This window comes from Centroberyx gerrardi, chromosome 23 (assembly GCF_048128805.1).
Source record: "Centroberyx gerrardi isolate f3 chromosome 23, fCenGer3.hap1.cur.20231027, whole genome shotgun sequence".
NCBI classification, from domain to species: Eukaryota; Metazoa; Chordata; class Actinopteri; order Beryciformes; family Berycidae; genus Centroberyx; species Centroberyx gerrardi.
This window is the reverse complement of record NC_136019.1, coordinates 16,081,495-16,102,935: the sequence shown is the minus strand read 5'-3', so window position 1 is coordinate 16,102,935 and position 21,441 is coordinate 16,081,495. Positions and strand designations below refer to the sequence as shown.

General features: G+C 42.9%; 1 protein-coding gene across 1 annotated transcript; it reads left to right on the top strand.

Moving 5' to 3' along the window:
• The first annotated feature begins 1,357 nt into the window (after window positions 1-1,357).
• LOC139930011 (protein O-GlcNAcase) lies at window positions 1,358-19,862 on the top strand. Its single transcript, XM_071923102.2, has 17 exons — window positions 1,358-1,397; window positions 3,969-4,020; window positions 9,037-9,134; window positions 9,339-9,469; window positions 10,061-10,232; window positions 11,648-11,746; window positions 12,522-12,791; window positions 14,722-14,808; window positions 15,009-15,475; window positions 15,840-16,014; window positions 16,726-16,782; window positions 17,247-17,332; window positions 17,533-17,637; window positions 17,904-17,995; window positions 18,089-18,278; window positions 18,924-19,083; window positions 19,726-19,862. The coding sequence occupies exons 1-17, from the start codon at window positions 1,358-1,360 to the stop codon at window positions 19,860-19,862; spliced, it is 2,418 nt and encodes an 805-aa protein (XP_071779203.2).
• Window positions 19,863-21,441: the final 1,579 nt, after the last annotated feature.

Genomic DNA, 21,441 nt, shown 5'->3' with positions numbered 1-21,441 from the left:
CTCAGAGGCTGATTTAGGCGGATTTACAGTCATAATAAACTTATATCATGATTTATAACAAAGACTATACAAATATCCTATACATTTATTTTATAAGGTAGTCTATAATTAGTATGCTATACAAACACAGATAATTTAGGCCTACAATACTATACAGATAGGCCTACTATACAAATAAAAAGAAAATATTATTTTATTAAAAATAAAAGAAATATTATCGTGATAACATGGGAGGTAAAAAAACCCCAGGTAGGATAAGGTTAAATCACTATCGATCCCTATTGGACTATTATAGGCTATATAATATCATATCATATTGATTTTTGGGGGGTATAAGAATATGTGTTTAAGCCTGATAGCTTTTTTCAGTCAGTAAAACTCAAAAGAAGGCTAATATTTTTTTTCTTTCAGAGGTTTTTTATTAAATATTTTTCAAGCATCTCGGCGGACGATCAACTGTCCTACACATCAACTCAGAGAGCTGCTCCCATTTCCCCACACGCACACCTTGGCACTCAGTCCCGCTTGCGGGAAGCCAGTGCGCCTGTGCGGGTTGGACTGGGAAAAGGAGGCAGATGCTGCCTTCAAGTGCGATCGGAAAAAATTGGATTTTGCCATTTAGGATACCAGGCTCGAATAGAAAAGTTGGCAGTTTGTATTATGGGGGCGTAGGGAAAAATGGCGTACAGCTTGGAAGCCCTGTCAAATTTTAATGGTAAAAGTGATGTAGTTTATTATTATATGCTATCACTTTCCATTGTATGTTTAGTATTGTTGTGTGTTTCTCTTTTCACTCTTTACTTAACTCTAAGTTGCCATGCATTTTTGTTTCGTAATAAATTAAAGGTAGCTACAGTAAGACTTTTACTGCCCAATAGTAGACAATATAATGTTAATATATAATAATATAAAGATATTTCATAGATTACTTAATGCCCCTTTATCTGCAAGCCTAATAGACATTTTCTCCTTTTCAGTTTGTTGCCGCAGCACAAAGCTCTGTGCCACTTTATTTCTAAAATAACAGCCACCGAAAAAGCTACTTCTTTTCTAGAGTCACTTCTGCCATAATTTCCGACCAAAAGCACTTGAATCCACCGACAAGTCTTATTTACAATTTAGAAGCTCAGAATTAGGAGTTTACGACTAGCACCCGAAGGCGGCATGAGAACCCCAGCGGTGTAGAGAGCAGGAGAGGGAGAGGAGGAGAGGGAGGAGGAGGAGGAGGAGGCAGACCGAGGAGAAGCATGAAGAATATCCCCGGTATCTAAGCCGACAGACGGGGAGAGCGTTTCGTCTTCCCTCGCTCGTTCGGGGCCGACTGGCAGCGGAGGGAGGCAGGCGGGCCGAGGACAGGATGGAGGAGAAAAGCCAGTTTCTTTGTGGGGTGGTGGAAGGTAAGAGTGGCCGACGGCCGTCTCGCGAAACTAACAACTGCCCTCCTGCGAGATCATGTGATTTTCTTTTCCCCGTGGGGAGATGTGGGGATGTTTTTGAATAGAGCACCGTTTGACCTATATATCCATCAGCAGCCGATCAGCCGTTTTCTCACCTACTGTAAGCAGAGGGGGATACAATGTGTGTGTGTGTGTGTGTGTGTGTGTGTGTGTGTGCGTGTGTGTGTGTGTGTGTGAACACGCTGGTGGGGTGTGATGGATTTATGAGAAGCTGGGATGATCAGTCAGGCTTGAAGAGGAGACCAAAGAGCAGACGGTGGAAAGCTTTCAGTCTGGTTCAGAGGCTGAGAGCCAGGGAGAGATATACACTGCTTTTGGTGATGAAGGTGATGAGGATGATGATGATGATGATGATGAGGATGATGATGATGATGATGATGATGGTGGTAGTAATAATGATGTGAGACAATGATGTGAGACAATGTGAGGAATGTAATGATAATGAAGAATATGATGATCATCATGAAGATGATGATGGTGGTGGTAGTGATGATGATGAGGAAGACAATGTGAGGAATGTAATGATGATGATGGTGATGAAGATGAAGATGATGATGATGGCAGTGATGATGATGAGGGAGACAATGTGAGGAATGTAATGATGATGATGATTATGGTGATGGTGATGATGATGATGATGATGATGATGATGATGATGGTGGTGGTGGTGGTGGTGATGGTTTTGGTGATGAAGACTGTGTGAAGACTGTGTTGATGATGATGATGATGATGATGATGATGATGATGATAATATGAAAGATGAAGATGAGCGGGACAGTGTGAGAAGTGTATGTACTGATGAAGAGGATGATGAAGATTATGAAGAGGAGGAGAAGGAGGGGATAACAGCATAGTGGTGCTGATGATATTAATGATGCTACAGTAGTGATGCAGGTTATGACAACGAGAAAGCAGTTACTAATGAAGAGGATAATGAATGTAGAAAATGCTGATGATGAAGAAGAAGAAGCAGAAGGTGATGACGCTAAAAGGATGGAGATAATGATGACACACCCACCCCTACACACACACACACACACACACACACCTCACAGACCTCTTCAAACCTGTGTGTCTCCTGATCCCAGGTGGTGGCATCCTACAGTGTGTTTAATTGGGTCTGGCCTGGTGGGGAACACTGCAGGGCACACACACACACACACACACACACACACACAGACACACACACACACACACACACACACACACACACACACACACACACACACACACACACACACAGGCACAAAGGGACACAGGTCATACACATGCATAGGCAAACACAGACTCCCCAGGGGCATATGGGAGAAAGCTGTCTGGACCGTAACTGGATCCGATATACTTTCCTCTCACTATGACCCACTTACACAAACACACACTCTCACACACACACACACACACACACACACACACACACACACACACACACACTCAAGTACACACTCTTGCATCCCTTCACACGTACACTTGCCCCCTTACACACTCAAACACGTCCATCCATCTATGGACGCTCATATTTGCACACATTGTTCCCCATGAATGCACACATACACACACACACACACAAACACACTGCAGATTTATTCAGAAAATACAAAGCAGGGAGAGGGACACTGGAGATGCTCCCATTTCTATAAATAGCCGATGCGATGGAGAGTGTATTTGGAGATGAAGCATGGCTCTGTGGAACAGGACGAGGATGGATGTGACCAAGTAGAGTTAACAAAATGCCATTGGAGGAGCTTGGATCATCACTGTGCCCATATGTAGCTGCAACGTCAGCTGCTGGTATCCAATATCAGATAACTATCCAGCTTGTGATTTATTGCTGATACGGCTGGGAGTCGAAAAACAGTGCAGAGAGCCGTACCAATGTTTGGTATCGGCATCGATCTTGAAGCATCAGATGTTGAAATGAAGCTTCAACTGCTGGATTCCTACAACTGCATCTCAGCTTTACTACCAGCGTATAGGCATCACATTTAATTGAGAATGATCTGATGTCATTTAGATAAGATAAGTACGGATCCTCCACAGTGCCTTGGTGCTTTCGTGGCGATGACATATGCTGAATATGAGAGGAGAAATGTGGGAATTGTGTGAAAATATGCAGCCAGGGTGTGAAGATTTATAGTCAAAGTCAAATTGTCACAGTAATTCAACTTTCACTTGCTTCTGTTTATCAAATGCTGCTCAATAAAGAACAGATTTGATTTGGAGAAAATGATTTTCTCAAGCGCTGTAAAGCGTTACAGGGTTTGATAGGTACAGTACAGGTACAGTATAGAAGAGTGTGAAGTGGCAGTAGCAGAGGAATACCAGCATGTACTCGCACTGTATGTGGCCTTGTGGAACTAATAGATGCTGTTGGAGGTGCTTCCACAATGTGGCTATAATGTTGTCATGTATATGTGGGGTCATGGCATGATTGCTTTGTATCAGTTAATGTTTGTCCACTGAAATGAATCTGCTCGTTTCTCACATTCCTCATATTTCCCTCCCTCTCTACAGGTTTCTATGGGAGGCCATGGTCTATGGATCAGAGGAAAGTTCTCTTCCAGTGGTGAGTGAGTCACCACAAACTGTAATAAACCTGGTCTGTGTATGCATGCACATGTGATTATGTGTGTGAGTTTGTGTGGCGAACATACATGTGCATGCACGTGTCTAATGAACTTGAGAGAAAGAGTCAGAGTGGATGTTTATTTGCTCTTCGCTCTATGAATAGCGCGGGCTCAGGAGCCTCGGGCCTGAAGCCAGTTGCGCACCTCTATTTCAGTTGCAGCCAGGCCCGAGTGAAACTGCCGACACAGCATGGCTCCACAGCAGAGACCAGGCTCCTCTCCAGACCTGAGGCTCAGTCATGGGTGACAGGAGGAGGAGGAGGAGGAGGAGTGGAGGAGATGCTGAACACAGAGAAAGGATAGAAAGAGAGACGGTCAGAGAAACAAAGAAAAAGTGTGAGAGTGAGACGGCAATGAGGATAATAGGGTTCAACGGATATGGGTTTTGGAAGGCTAATATTTTCAAAAACTTTAAATGTGACTGATTGTAATGCCCCAAAATTACAAGAATTCAGTGTTTCCCCCAGAACTGTATTGTTGTCAGGGTGGAAAAGCCTCTGAAACAGCATTTAGAGCATCATGTGACACTAAAACTCTCCATTGAAACCCAGACTAATGACATTTTTTTTATGTGTTAGCAGCTCTTTAAGGCAGAGAGACCCACTGCACCTATTCAACAGTAGGGGAAACTCTGGGACATTACTAGCATTACTGAACATGCAAATGAAAAACTGAAATGTGCAAAGAAAATAAAAGTCGATGTATCAGAAGTGGAGAGCACTGACCGGCCGAGATCCAATATTTAATAAAAGCCCAACTTTGGCCTGATATGTCAACAAAATGACATATTGGTCTAAATGTTACAAAGTGCTTCAAAAAAACAAATCAAAACAAAAGGTGATAAAAGGAAAGTGAAGATAAAACATAAAACCATAGTCAGATAAAATGTCAGATAAAACAAGTTTACATTAAAATTAATGAATAGAAATAAATACGATAAAATAAAACACAAATACAAGAGAGTAGAGTGATTACAGAAAGGCCTTCCGATAGAAATAGGTTTTCAGGAGTGTTTTAAAGGAAGGCACTGAGTCTAATAATAAAGTTTTTAACTGACTTAAGTAAATAAAGTTGAGGAGCAGATGTCTGTTGTATGTATGTAAGGATGTACAGTCTGACATTTAATCAGTTTTTGATTAGACTGGCACAGCGCATTTTGGAACAATTGCCTTATATGATGTTTTGCCAACTAATATTAACAGGGGGATTTATTCAGATTTAACAACTTTGTGGATGATGAGCAGATAAATGTTTGTTTTCCTCCTCATTTTCGTAAAATGAAATCAGTATAGTTAGAGAATTTATATGTCGCCTTAACTTTTACCTAGGGAAGACTTGCTGAGCCTGTATGTTCTTTTTTTAGCAACACCACACTTTTTCCACTCACAGACACTCACACCTGGGAGCTGCTCAGTGCAACAACAGCCCTCTGCTGTTGTGCCTTGTTCAAGGGCACATGGACAGGAGATAAGGGAGTGGAGGCTGTGTCATTCACTTCCCCCTGATTTCTCTGGCTGGGTTTCAAACTGGCAACCCTCCAGCCACAAGCTCACTCCTGCAAGCATTCTGCCATCCATAGCAGGTTTAGATATAGTCACATGCATTCTTGTAGACTTCGAGTTGTACATGGAACTTAAATGTGGCAATTTTCACATCCATTGTTACTCGAAATACAGGTCTGTTTTACTGTTAAATATAACTTTTATTTAGTTCCTGATTGAGATTAAGAATCTTTTTTTAAGGGAGACCTGACCAAGAAAGCAGCAGCATCACATTCACAAACATTAAAGTTACAGACAAACAACATACAAAAATGTACAAAAACAAGATGCAATCAACCTTCAAGATATACCACATCAAACTTTCTATATACAATAAATGCACCAAGAGGCAGTAGTGGGCTAAGCCTATTTGAATCTTGACTAAACAAACTAAAGAAAGCCCTCTTTATTGAGTCTGCCAAAAGATTTTTCATTAACAGTTTTATCTCACAAAGAGAGACCAGCTCTTTCAGCTTGAATCATTTTGCAGTGAGTTCCATGAAAGTGGAGTAGAATCCATAAAGGCACTTTTTCCTAATACAGTTCTGAACTTTGCTCAAAAACAATTCCTGTGGCTGCAAACAGTCATTTCCACCAACTTTGGTTAGAATAAAGGCATAAGCAGAGCCAAAATTATAGATATAAGTGCATTTAGAAGTTAAGATTTATATCAGTATTCACAAAAAAATACAAATGTAAAGAAACCATTTATACCATCAAACTGCCATTTAAGGCTCATGTTTGGCTGTCACATACTGTCAGTCCATGTATCAAAATCAAAACATGAACACATTAGTGGGACAACAGTATGCCAACAGGGGGCGACATAATGCAATTACAGACTGGGGCATCAACAAAGGCCATGCCATCCCCACTTCATGCCCCTTCAAATCATCCCATGGGTATACTCTGTAGTTGGTGGGGAACCAATTAATTCTGGATGATATATGAGTGGGACGACATAAAACCCTGCTGGGAGCCGTGACACCGCTCTGCTGCTTAACATCCAGTAGTGACAGTATCTGTATCCCCCGAGAGAAACTGTTCCCTCTGTTCTGTGCTTTCCACTGCTCTGAAAGATACCTGGGCTCAGGGTTGTGTGATACAGCCAAAACCATCATATCATGACATTTTTCTTCTTAATGCTGGTTTTAATGATCTTTGACAGGATTTGGTTTCGCCAATGAAAGGGATAATTTCATCAGAACCTGGTTTCGGTGAATATAAATGACACATTCTGAAAAGTACATGACTCTAGGGATTTAGACAGACTTTTCCCCAACTGTTTTTTTAGTCTTTCTACTAAAATAATATAAGTAAATAGTAGGAAAGCTCATACTCAGCCTCCTATCAAACGACTATAATGTGTCACTAAAAGTTTCAGGTGATAGTGTGAGAAGTAGTCTATTGATATTCAATGCATGGATTAGAGTTAATTTAAAGTCGAGATGAAACGGCATTTCGAGAGTATCTAACTTCCGTATCGTGACGTATTTCCGAGTGAAACAGGAAAGACAGGCGGGACATAACGTTGGGAGGAATTTGATTTGAACGTTGAAAAGTGGGTGTGCTGTTGCTAGCTAGCTAACTAATGAATCTTAGCCTCTTAGCTCTGTGCGCTAAAAGTTGAAGATTGATTGATGGGTGGATGTCATGATATTATTGGTTGAAATTAGTTACGGGCATGCTTACGTAAGCACACGGCATATTTTGTTTTACCGGAAGAAAACATGATTGAATTTTGATATAAGAATACAATGAAATTGATTATTGGTATTTTTTTTGGCATATATTGTTAAATAGGTGCACAGTATGACCGGGGATGTGATCTAAAAGGGTTAAAAAGGCATTTTTCATTTCATCTCGTCTTTAAGGTTGGGGTTAGGGTTCAAAATGGGGTCAGGGTTAGGCAAAGGTCAGGTTAGAGTTACACTGTACTACTGACTGTAGAGATGCAGCAAATAGACTAGTGACACTTTGTTGGACATCGACTTTTTGTCACCTGATGCTTAGTTGTTCTAAACTGTTACAGAACAGATTCTGGTGGGATTTGATCCCATGCCATCAATGAGTTTCCTCGGATAATCACCGCACCATCTTTGGTCATTGCATGTTATGAATTTGACGTCCGAAACTTAGTCGGTGTATGAGCAGCGGAGTATGTGGGCTCCAGCTTTATTCATAGATCTGTTTTTCGCCCATTTTTAGACTGAAGTGTGGGGTGCAGGCGAAATTCATACAGGGAGTGTTGCGTAAGTTTGGCAGAGTAGGGCTGTGTGTGTGTGTGTGTGTGTGTGTGTGTGTGAGTTCGGTGTGTGTGTGAGTTCGGTAGGTTGCAGGCAGCTTTGTGGGGGCGACTTGCTCACCATCTGTCCAGGAAATGAAGTGGAGAGAGAGTGAGAACACAGTCCACCCACGAATGACAAGAAAGAGAAGAGCTGGTCCATTTCCAGAGAGAGACGCACAGAAAGCGATGCGTTTGTATGGGAGTGTGTGTGTGTGTGTGTGTGTGTGTGTGTTCGTGCGCGCTCACACAGATTTTGTTACGCTCCTAGTACTATGCGCTATTTATAATTCATGAGGTCATTTCCTGTAACCGAGGCAGCCATGGCGCCCCAGGATCAATACAGTGGATCTATTTTCTCGCTCCATGTCTGTTTGTCTCGCTGTTTTCCCTCCTTCTGTTTCCCCTCCTCCCCGCTTCTCGTCCTCCACTCTCATCTCTTCATCTCTGTCGTCTCCCCGGGGTTCCTACGGCCACTGAGACCTGGAAACGTCAGAATGATGCTTTCCAGCTGTGAAAAGCGATGAAAAAAAAACGTACATATGCAAAATAATTTGCATTTCAAAGCAGTTTACAGAGTGCTTTGCAGATGATAAATAATAAAACCTAATTGGAAAAACAATAACAAAGCCAGACTTGAACTAAAAACAGAGTTAGAGGGATAATATGAACAAATAAAAGAACGAAATAAGTAAAAACAAATGATTGATTTAAAAGATGATAAAAGGCTTTGGAAATATAATGGAAATTTGTCCATATAGTCTTTTTTTCAAATACTAAAGTGTTTAATGTAAAAATAACTTCCCAAAAAACATTTCCTAAGTCCCAAGTAATTGTTATAGTCGGAGATGTGGCACTAATGAGATATTCAGCAAAAAAATAAATGCAACATCTGAATATAGTGACAGGTTATGGTTATGGAAATTGCACTAAACGTCAAGCAAAAATGTGTATATACAGTAGGAATCCTCTCATCAATCTCTTTGTTTCTCTTTTTCTCCCTCTCATTTCCCTCCTTATTCACCTTCTTCTTCATAATCATAGTTTTTTGCAAGAAAATGGCTTAAAACTACATTGAAATAACATGTGACCTCCTTATGATGCCGTTTCTCCATCTCTCTGTCTGCCAGGATGCAGCGCTGGGGGTTGAACACCTACCTGTACGGTCCTAAAGACGACCTCAAACACAGACTGTTGTGGAGGGAGGTCTATTCTCCCGAGGAGGAGGGTAAGAACAACCCATCCATCCATCCATCCTTCTATCCATCCCTCCATTCAACCATCCATCCATCCATAAAGAGCTGTAGTTCTAAAACTCCTCTCCCCTCCCCTCCCCTTCCCTCCTCTCTCCTCTCCTCTCCTCCTCTCTCCTCTCCCCTCCCTTCCTCTCCTCTCCTCTCCTCTCCTCCTCCTCTCCTCTCCTCTCCTCCAGGTCAGTTGCGTACTCTAATAGTGGAGGCCCAGTCTAGAGGCCTGAGGTTTGTTTATGCCCTCTCTCCTGGTCAGGACATCGTCTTCTCCTCTTCCTGCGACCTGACGCTGCTCAAACGCAAGCTGAGACAGGTATACAGTGCTACACACACACACACACACACACACACACACACACACACACAAATTCTGCTACATTTAAGAATCCAGATAAATGAAATGCAGGCAGAACAGAATGGTAAATGCATTTAAGAAGTCATTTCACTGTAAGTTATGTATTTTCTCTGATGGATCGATTAAACTCCTGCTGTTAACATTTCAAAGCAAAACCCATTTTGGTTAATAAATGAAGTAATATTAAAAATCTATAAAAAAGCTGCCACAAAAATGTTCTTGTGTGTAAAACTGCAGCAGAAATTTCCTAATTTTGATTTTGTGGCCTCTATGGGCCGAGTAAAATGTTTGATGGAGAACTGAGGCAGAAAGCCAGATCAGGAGTGAAAATGGAGAGAGAGAGGGAGAAGCATAACATCAGCGGTCCAAAACACAGACGGTGTTTGATGAAAACAGGATAAAAGCAGCGATCGGCAATCGGAGAGCATCTTGGATGATTTTCTGCATGATTCCGTGACGTTCCAATTTTCCATGTACACACAGCCGACGTTTTCTCTCTCTCTTTCCTTCTCTCTCCCGTACACAACCTCCTCCTCTCTGTCTCTGTAGGTTTCAGATCTGGGCTGCCAGGCATTCGCCATTCTGTTTGATGACATCGATCACTCCATGTGTCAGGCCGACAGCGAGGCCTTCTCCTCGTTCGCCCACGCTCAGGTCACCGTAGCCAATGAGATCTACCGGTTCTTGGGGGAACCGCCCGTCTTCCTCTTCTGCCCAACAGGTAGGAGCGGTAAACTCACAAATACAATACAAGAGTACAAATAGAAGTGGTACACTGGTATGCTAGAATTTATGAAATGTGACGTGTTTTATGCCTGTGCATGAAACATCATGAAATACCAACAGTAACAAGGCATTGAACTACTGGGATCCTAAACAGTTATCCAACCACATGCAGTAAGGGGGAAAAAAGGGCACGTTCAAGTGATAAATACAAAGTTAATATACACATATTCCAGTAAAAATAGTAAGTTAAGTCACAGATGTGAATGTGAATGAAAGCTTGTATTCCATACATTTTGGGAGGCATTTTGAGAATTCCAGCATTCAAAGCTATATAACAACCTGATACAGACAAACATCAGTGAGGCATTACATCAGTGTAAAGTAAGGTATAATATCACAGACTCTCTTCCCTTTTGTTCTAAACTCCCCCCTCCTCTCTCTCTCTCTAATTCAAATTCAAAATAGCTTTATTGGTTCATAACCCTTTTAGCACGCAGATTAATTCTATTGAGCTGGAAACAGGCACAGCCTCCCACTTACACTATGTTGATCAAAGATGTTATGCAACACCTTAAACTGGAAAAACTCAGATTCACTTTACGAGGTTCCATTGAGAAGTTCCATAAGACTTGGCAACCCTTCATTGATTATGTAGAGGCTAGGCAATAAACATCCTCTAACTCTTTGCTACAATAACTAGGTTATACCTAATGTAAGATGCCAATAATCACCATGTAAAGCAGCTTGGTACCTTGATTGATATTTATACTGTATACTGTATGTTCTGTACGTGTCCTATTTTTTTTTTTTTTTTTTTTTTTTTTATGTGTCTGTGTATGCAAACTCTGTACTGTTTTTGTAATATTTTATATAATTTGTATACACTGCTTACTGTTTGTTTGTTAACTAAAATAGCAATAAACAGACGTTAAAAAAAGAAAATAGCTTTATTGGCATGACTGTATCTGGTACAACATTGCCAAAGCACAAAGTGCAGCCTCATTCTTCCATAAAACATAGAAAGGACTCATTGGCAATAACACAACTGGCAAAATAACCTGTAGAACAGAACAGTGTTTGTGTGTGTGTGCGCGCACGTATGTGTGTGTGTGTGTGTGTGTGTGTGTGTGTGTGTGTGTGTAGCTATGGGACTGTGTCTCTATTTGGGAGTGTCACCTCATATTATGACAAACAGACACATATTGTCCTGCTAAATCTCCGCTTTCTTGTCTTTCTCCTCGAATGAAAGGCAGTTTGTCATTGTTAGGGAGAAGTTCAAATTGAGGATGTTTGAGTTGAAATCTTTTGAAGTATTTTTCATGTATTGACTTTCATTTTGAGCATTCTCTCTCTCTCTCTCTCTCTCTCTCTCTCTCTCTCTCTCTCTCCCCTCTCTCTCTCTCCCTGCAGAGTATTGTGGCTCTCTCTGCTCTCCTAGTGTATCCAAGTCTCCCTACCTGCAGACTGTTGGAGAGGACCTGCTGCCCAACATAACAGTAATATGGACAGGTGAGGTAGTTTCTTGCTAATTTGCTCGCCAATGTCGGCCAATAACAGCACACCTCAACACAAACACACACACACTAACACATGTACAGGTAGGCATGCGCACGTGCAAATACATGCAGGCACAAACCCACACACAACCTCCTCCTCCACAGACAAGCAAGGATTTAGGTGTGCATCCACCCACACACATATGGATGGAGAAACACACACACACACACACACACACACACACACACACACATTATCGCCTACTCTCTTTCAGTTCATTTCTTGCATTTTGCTGTATTCTTTAAAGGGGCACCATGACATGTTGAATTTTAGTTGGTAATTTTTCTTGTCATATCGAGCTCAATGGCAGCTAGGGGTGTGATCACACTTGGTTTTCTTTGGTCCGAACCATAATGGAAAAGTTTACTTCATTGCATTTTTGTATTTGGTTCGTTTAGGATCACACTGCCCAATTACAAGCAAACCAGGGCTTGTAAACAAAAGTCACATTGACCCACAAGTAGTTCATTTACTGGGCAGAGTTTTGGTAACCTGTCATCCAGCGAGGTTAGAGATTTTGGTGGAGGGGGGAGTCAAAACAAATCTGATTCCAGTCCCTGTAACTTTATCATGATGGACTTGTCTTTATAGGTTCATTTTATTAAGTTAGGCTTTCCAAGCATGAGGAACTGCTGGCTATCAGGTGTCAACATCCGTCTCCTTATACCCATAATTCAGGCTGCCACTCGTCAACCTTTTTCTCTTCGCTCTCATGTCTGTCCCGCAGGCAGTAAGGTCATCTCCAGGAAGCTGTCTGTGGACTGCCTGGCCGAGGTGGAGTCTGTCCTGCAACGCCCCCCGCTCATCTGGGACAACCTGCACGCCAACGACTACGACTCCAGACGCCTCTTCCTGGGGCCCTTCAAGGGCCGAGAGCCGCAGCTTAGGAACCGCCTGAGGGGCCTGCTGCTCAACCCCAACTGCGAGTTCGAGGCCAACTACATCCCGCTGCACACGCTGGGGAGCTGGTACAGAGCTGGAAAAGAGGAGAGGAAAGGTGAGGGGAAGGGAGGGAAGGAGGGATAGAGCAGAGGGGCAAAGATGGAGGAGAGAGATGGTAGAGGGAAGGATAAATGGAAGAGCATTAGGAAGGAAGAGGAAGCAGAGATGTCCTGAGTTAGTAAACTAATACTGGCTGTACCAGACCAGAGCCAACTACAGTAATCCCCAGTGCTTCCTGGTAGAATGTTTAATAAGCTAGTGTTGCTTGGCAACTAACAATTCCATCCACTAGGCAGAAATTTTAGCTGATATTGCTTAGCAAATAAACATACTTCTAGGAATTAAAACTCAATCTCTGGTCTTCGACAAAGTTCCACACCCATCAATGCTGCAGCATTTTCTCACCCAATTTACATAACATTAGGAGTACTTTCCTAATATTGAGTTGCACCCTTATTTGTGCAATCCATGTCTTCATTTCGCAAATTTTATCATTTAAAAATCTTCAATTTAATCAAGGGAATTGATAAGATTCACCTAGTCAGTCTATTTCAGACAAAGTGTAGGTGTTGCTATTGTGATGTATAGAATGTCCAGTATATATAAAAGACTTTGTGTCAGACCTTTATAATAGTGATGCTGTATTCATTTACTGTGACAATATAATACAAGAGGATACAGCTAGAGAGGGAGGGAGGTGGATGGACAGATATAGGAAAAGAGAACCGCTGTACCGTGTTATGTTGTTATGAAGACAGAGGGGAAAGGGGGCGGTGATGGAAGAATAATTGTGCGGCGCAGCGACAGCGGATCGCGTGAATGAACAAAATGAGAAGAGAAGAAGGCACACAGAGGAGGAAGAACCAGGCGGAGGGCTAGAGGAGCGCTGGGCAGGGAGGGCGGGGGTGAGAAAACTGAAAGAGCGAGCAAAGAGATAAAGAGTAGGCTGAAGGCTGTGATGGAAATGGCAGAGGCACTGCCATGATTATGGGAGGGAGGGAGGGAGGGAGGGAGGGAGAGAGGGGTGTTGGTGGTGCATGAGATAATGACTGGATTCCTTCTTTTGTGTGTGTGTGTGTGTGTGAGAGAGAGAGAGAGAGAGAGTGAGAGAGAGAGAGAGCAATAAAGAGGGAGAGAACTATGGTTTTACTTTCTAGTGCAGTCTAAATGTAACTACAATAATATAAAACCCAGAGAAAGATGTCACAGTACCTTCTAGGCCTGGAAGTTCTAGGTCGGGGTTGAAGTTAGACATATAATGGTGATGTTTAAGTTTAGAATTAAAGGAGAAATCCACACTAAAACACTTTAACTGGCCAAACTTAGACAACAAGACATCACATTGAGATATTTCTAGCGCAGCTATAATGGAGTTTGATAGCAGAAACTTTTTCAGCGATCTAAATCAACAATAAACGTCAGGTTTTGGTGTCAGACTCTCAGAATCAAAAAGCGAGGCCTTCTTTCTAGAGCTGCCATTTTGCACCAATGCACCAACAATCATACAAGGAGAAATCCATCTTAGAAGAGGCAGAGAGACCAATTTCTCCACTGACAGGAGCCTCAATAGACCAGAATGCAATGCAGCTGCAAGACATGTTGAGTTTTGAGTAAGGGGCACGACCTTCATGATCATAGACACGCCCCAATGTTCACAAACTAGTTGGCTATCTTGCTATATTTATACGCCCATATGCCCATCTTTGATTGAAAGCAACAATTTCACACCCGCTCTCTGGGGGTTGTCGAAAGGCATTCTGGGAAATGTAGGAAATCACTAACTGAAGCAGAAGTAGACGAGGCAGGTTGAGGGAAAGTGGGTACACCAACAAAGTAAATTACAACACTTCATCACAAAATAACACAGATCACAGATTGATGATATCTAACAGTGTACGAGGGTGGATTTTTCTTTAAGTTAAGAATGTAAGTCAGTACAGTATCCCCATGAGTATAATACAATGTTGTGTGTGTGTGTGTTATAGATGAGGAGTGTGAGTACTGTCCTGATAGAGCTCTGTCCACTGCACTACATGAATGGATGGATGAACTCAACCAACCACTAGAACCAGGTACTGTCTCAATGTGTGTGTGTGTGTGTGTGTTAAAAAGTGTGTTAAACCTGAACTAATTTGAAAAATGCAAGATTGTTGATCCAAAAACATGACAGTATAGTAGGTTGGCAACCAAAATTTCCTTTTACAGCAGTGTCATGTTATTGCAATTTTGTGAATTTCAAAGGTCATTTATGTTCTTCTTCTTATCACTACAGGCCGCCAGAGCAGACAAGCAGAGCAGCGCTCCTCTGGCCCCACCTCCCGCTCCAAAACCCCGGACAGATCCGACTGCACTCCCCCTGCCAAAGGCACCTCCGCCCTGGCCAAACCCCTCCCCGTCTTCCCCCTGAACCCCAGCTCTCCCCCCTCCTCACCCACTAAGGAGGGGCAAGAGGGGGAGAAGAAGAAGAAGTCAAACCAGCCAAATCAGCCCAGTCAGCCTAACCAGAAAGCCAGGCCCGGAGCGCCTCCGGGGGGCGGCCCAAGGCAGAAGGCCCAGGGTCGGGTGCCCTGCGGGGGGAAGGGCCTGCTGAGCGAGGCCCAGGTGCGGCTGCTGGTCGGTCTTCACTACCTGCCCCATGAGCACGGCCCGTCGGCCCAGAGGCTGCTGCAGGACCTGACCTGGCTCAAAACAAACTGCCACCTGGTCAGTCCCAGCGGCAAGAAGGCCCCGCCACAGAAGGTGTGTTGGCATATGTGTGTGTCTGTCTGTCTCTGTGTGACTCAAATGTCATTAGCGTGTGTGTTTCTTTAAAGTGTGAAGTGTATCGTTTTAACATCAATAAATCATTGCCACATTAATTTTGAAACATTTGAGTATATTAACTGTAAACGAACAAAGCCGAAAAGATTGGCATTTTCTACCAGGCTTTACACGCTACATAAGAACCGTTGTAGTTTATAAGTAATACAGAACTTTATTCTAATACCACTGTTTCAACTGCATAGTTTCAACTTCACATTAACTTGGTCTGAATGCATATTGACTATTATCTGTTGTCCAGCAATGTTTCTCTGACCCTGTATATGTGTATGCATGTCTCCAGGCTGATGAGTGGCGTGGCCGGGCCTCCAGGTTCATGTCTCTGTGTGAGGAAATAGCAGAGCTGCATTGCAGCGTGGTGGGCGGGGCCAACAGGGCCGTGCTCTATGACCTTTACCCTTATGTCTGGGACCTGAGGAACACCGCTCTGGTGGCCAAGGCCTTCATATACTGGCTGGGTGAGGACAGACATTGTACTATACTATACTAACTAAACTAAACTATACTGTACAATACTATACTATATTACACTATACTATAGAATACTATACTATACAATAGACTACTGTACTATACTTTACTATATTACACAATACTGTACTATATTGTACTATACTATACTGTACTTCAGAATACTATACTTCACTACACTATAGAATACAAAACTATACTATACTACTGTACTATACTGTATAACCATACTTGTTGTGTACTATGCTGCCCTTACATTATTGTTACTGTAATATTACTGTACAATAATATACTATATTATTACAATTACGGCACTATTACCATATTATACTATTACTGTGCTATACTGTACTATACTATACAGTACTATCATACTGCACTATTACTGTACTATACTATACTATGCTATACTACACTATCACACTATGATATTAGCCTAGTATTACTTACCGTTGTTATTATATTATTATTTTTATATTACTGTCACTGTGCTGAACTATATAGTCTTTTTTGCCTATGTGGTCAAACCATTTAGAATTTGTATAATTTTTTCTTATAACCCATTTCTATATATACCATGCATATACACACATCGTGCACATGGTGTTGGAGGGAGGGCAAGGGAGAATTAAAAGCGTTCTGTAGATTGGTATTTTAATGACCCTGTCTCCCCCCCCCACCCCGCTCACCTCTCCCAGATGGTCGAGTGTTGAGTGACAGCTCCACCCTGGGCTCCTGGAGGAACTGCTTCCACTGTGAGTAGGCATGACCTTTAAACCCCCTGTCTCTACATCCCTGAAATAACTCCTGAACCCTCACTAGCCTCTGCTGTGTGGCAGAGATTTAACTATAGTTATTATCTATAAGTAAATTCAGTCTGAGAAAATGGCACTATTAGCCCAGTATTCAATCAGTATTTCTCAGCGCCGGTTCAATGTAGCTCACTGTAGATGATGGCAGAGTGAAGACTGCACCAGCAGCACAGTTATGCGTTATGCTTCAAATATTTATGGCACCAGCATAAAAGTTGAAAAAGCCCTTAATTTCAGCTAATGCCTCCTGAGGACCCTTAATGTTGAAACACAATTAACTTTTATGCTGGAATAAATATTTGAAGCCTGTAACTGTGTGCGATGTCTTACCATCTTGGATGATAATATCCTTCCTAGCATTTCATTGGCCCTAACCTCCTGATGTCACCTGTCCTTGTCTCTGATAGGGTGTGGGACGACCACAGGAGCGGACCTACTGGGAGTGGAGTCAGAGCCGTGGGTGTTCAAAGGGGGCGTGTCTGGGGAAGTGCAGGTATGGTGTGTGTGTGTGTGTGTGTGTGTGTACTTAAGACTTCAGCATGATCATGTACCATGGTTTTGCTATTCACTGATTTGCTCATTTTTCTATATTCTGCATTTATGTGTGTTTGTGTGCTTAAGTTCACTTGCATACTTCAACCCTTTCGTGACTCTCTAACATGTGTGTGTTTGTGTGTGCGTGTGTGTGTGTAGATGCTTCTCCCCATAGGCAGCAGCAGTGAACTCTTCACCCATCCTCCTCCTCTCTTCCCTACCTCTCGTCTCTACAACGTCAGGCCCTACCACAACAAGGACAAGGTGGGAAAAGTCACAAAACACACACGCACACGCGCACACACACACACACACACACACACACACACAATGGTCTTGATCCACTCAAGCCAGGCCATTGACTCAAATCCACTCAACTTTGGTGTTTTTGTTCGTTATTTAGAAAGACACGGAACAGAAAGCTCTAGTATGATTTGATGCTAGGTGGAGAAACAAATGTGGCTCAAGACGACTATCTCTTGACACGATAATAATCTTTTTTATTCGATTTTGTGTGTGTGTGTATGTAGGTGGAGCTGTATCGGATGGTGCGCCAGCTTCACCTGAGGACTCAGGGCGGCCAGGAGTCCAGTGCTGCTCACCCAGATATCATAGGAGACAGGTGTGTGTCGGTGTTTAAGAGAGAGAGAGAGAGAGAGAGAGATAGAGTGATGGAGAGATAATAATAATACTAATACCTTTGTGTTGCCCCTAGATGTCTCGGGCCGTGCCTGGCGTTGTGTCCAGAGTACAGCTTCATTCTGGAGGATGAGCTGGGTGTGTGTGGCTGTGTGTTGGGCATCTTGGACGTTCGCTCCTTCGCCAAGCGCTGCCAGGCCAGCTGGATGCCCGCCATGAGGGACAAGTACCCGCCCAGAGGGGGCAACACACACTCCAACACACAGGTGAATATGTATATGTAATGCAGTTGGATATGTCAATTAATCATCCCTGTACTTTGGCTGATTCAGGAAAGCGCTTTTGATTTAGAGTGATTAGTTGTGGGTTCAAGACTGGATGGAAATTCACCCTGAGAGGAAGTGATACTCAGTGGACACACACACACACACACTTATATACTCACACCTGAGACATGAGAGTGTGTACACACCCAATGCACAGGTAAAATTATGCACACACGAATGCTCAGACATACAGGGTACCTGCAGTCACACCATCTGGATGCCTCCATAATGTATCCGGTCACCCACTGGGAAGGGTGGCAAACACAAGTAAACAAAGCAAATCACACACACACACACACACACACAGGACTCAGGGGAAACCTTCAGCACCACGGACAGCGCCCATACTCTCTCGCTCTCTCTAACTGAAATCAAGTCCAGTATTCGCTGGTTTCCTTGTGGAGAACGTTCGTTCCAGTTGTCTTGAAGAGAACAAATGCCAAAACAGAGAAGCATCTTTACAGTCTGAGATGGACTGTGTTCATTTTCTCAACTGTTTCAGCCGTTAGGTATATCAGTTGCAACGTGGAGGACACAAGAACTCATATTGATTGAAGCCTTCTATCTCTGCTGTCTTCTCTGTAGGATTTGATCCAGTTGATGGAGGAGGACCAGGGAGAGTATCCAGACTCACTCCTCTACCACTTCCCCTCCCAGCTGCGCCTGGACGCCCTGCCTGAACTGGTGGACATCAGCGTCAGCCGCACCCTGCTCACCTCCCTGCTCACTGCACTCAAGGCCAACGGTAAGCAAGAGTGGCGTGTGTTTGGTTGTGTAGGGTTCCTCAGAAAGTTTCCAATTCAGGTAAATGGTACAGTCTGAAATGTTTTGGAAATGTTGTGGGAAAACTGTTCACATAACTTTTTCAAAAATGCGTAGGAAGCCTGTCTGGAATTAGTCGCTCAGAGAGAGAGAGAAGTGCAGAAAATATGGAGCGGTGAGGCAGTGTCATATTACCACTTAATATACTCAATTTGTGCCAGCAGGAGTCAAGTACCAAGCTGGCTGTAAATGTTTTTATACCAATAAATTGAATAGTTATGAAATATTTACTTGTCAGTCTGCTGGTGAGCTCATATTAATCCTGGATGCTGAAATTCTACATTAGACTATAACTCCAGTTCTACATAGAGGATTTTGCTTATATGAACCGCTTCATAGCTTTTCGTATATATGTACATGTGTATGTGTGTGTGCAGAGAGAGAGCAAGATGTTCATTTATCATTGATGAAAAAGACTAAATATGGTGTATGAGCAATTCTTTTCCTTGTCCTTGTCCTTTTTCATCCGTTGCATATGTGTATGCATGGGTGCCTGTGTGGTCCATGTGCCATGTGTGCATGATTGTGTGTGTGTGTGTGTGTGTGTGTGTGTGTGTGTGTGTAGGTTCTCAGGGTGTGTTCTGTGAGGTGCAGCCTACGGACCGTCAGCGGCTGGAGTTCCTGACCAAACTGGGCTTCCTGGAGATCCTCAGAGGAGAAGCCAGGAGCAGGGAGGGAGTGGTGCTGGGGAGGCTGCTCTGAACACACACACACACACACACACACACACACACACACACACACACACACGCACTCACACACACACACACACACACACACACACACACAGAAACATGCACGCATAGATACACACACACACACACACGTTAGAAATATGCACAGAATAGCAACAGCTAAGCTTTGCAATGGAGCAGGATCTGTATTTTCTTTCTGTCAAGAGAGAAAACCTCTTTTAAAGGGCCAATACAGGATTCCTTTGAGTCTGTATAGCAGTAATGTGGATGAACCCAGAGGTTCTTGGGGGGGATTTACAAAATATAAAATAAGCTTCGAGATTAGACCCTCACCAGAGTTGTGCTAATCTCTCTCAGACTCCACCCTTGGCTGAGGATTATAAGATTTAGTCAAGTTTTGAGGAAGAAGTCAACAAGGAAATAGGTTGACATGGGAGCAGAACACGAGATCACAGTTTTCCTCTATGCGACACGTTTCATTCACTTGTGTAGTCCTTTCTTCTTCTGTTTCCTTGATATTTAAGTGAAAGTAGATGTAGATGAAGTAGATTGTATATTATGGGATGCGGCAGGGTGGTTAGCAGTTAGAGCGACTGTCCTTCTACCAGAGGACTTAGGTTCAATCATCCGCCCTGCTGAAGTGTCCTTAAGCAAGACACTGAATCCTTAGTGGTGCTGTTCTGTACCTGAGCCTGACCTCTGACCTCCCTGCAGGGGGGCAAGCAGAGAGACAACTTATAAAGTATCATATTATTTGGAAAAAGGTGGTTTTATGAACAGGTTTTCTTATTTGTGCACACTGATCCCTTTTAGTGTTGAGTTTTATACCTGGGGCCCCTGATCCCAGCCAGGCATTTCTAAACAGAATTTGCTTGGGTTGTTCCACGTTGCTGCCCATTCTCTAGTGCCAAGAAGCGCTAATAATGTAACATTATGAAACTGAAATGTCCAAACTGTCGGTCTTGCGCTCTGCTCCCAGCGCCTGCCTCATGAACGAAGACTTCTCACTGTCAGGATGTCGTCCTCTAGCTCCTCTCCTGTTGTTCACATGGAGTCTACCGTCTCCAGACCAAGACCCAGGCAAAGTGTCAGTCTGTCAGTGTTTACAGTGGCTTAGTTTAGATTACTGTTTACATGCATGAAGAACAAAACATAGTCTGGCTGTTCACATCGTAGGGTTCAAGGTATGCTGACAGATTCAAACCATACAATTCAAATTTCAAGTGAAAGTTTCACTCCACTGTGGCGTGGTGGGCAAATAAAACTGAGCTAATGAATACATGATTTTTGTATTGAACTTTTCTTAACCATAGCTTTAAGGTCTTAGGGGAAAGACATTGAGGATGAAATGTCCTCCACACACAATGCGAGTGCATGCACGCTGAAATTCATCGACGGCTAAAATAAAACAACCATTGTGAGTTTTTCAGATTTCTGTGCATGCAAACAATCATGCAGGAACATAAGCAGACACACACACACACACACACACAGACACACTAATCTGAAGTTTACATTGGGCAAGTGAAAGTGGATATAAGGTCGATACCTCTCCCACGTCACACATTTTTACATCCTGTACACAC

What these genes read in the sequence shown, in the direction of transcription:
- LOC139930011 (XM_071923102.2), top strand. Translation starts at nt 1,358, where the DNA reads ATGGAGGAGAAAAGCCAGTTTCTTTGTGGGGTGGTGGAAG. An exon ending in TCTTTGTGGGGTGGTGGAAG is followed by an intron (nt 1,398 to 3,968) that starts GTAAGAGTGGCC and finishes CCCTCTCTACAG; the next exon opens with GTTTCTATGGGAGGCCATGG. An exon ending in CATAACAGTAATATGGACAG is followed by an intron (nt 11,747 to 12,521) that starts GTGAGGTAGTTT and finishes TCTGTCCCGCAG; the next exon opens with GCAGTAAGGTCATCTCCAGG.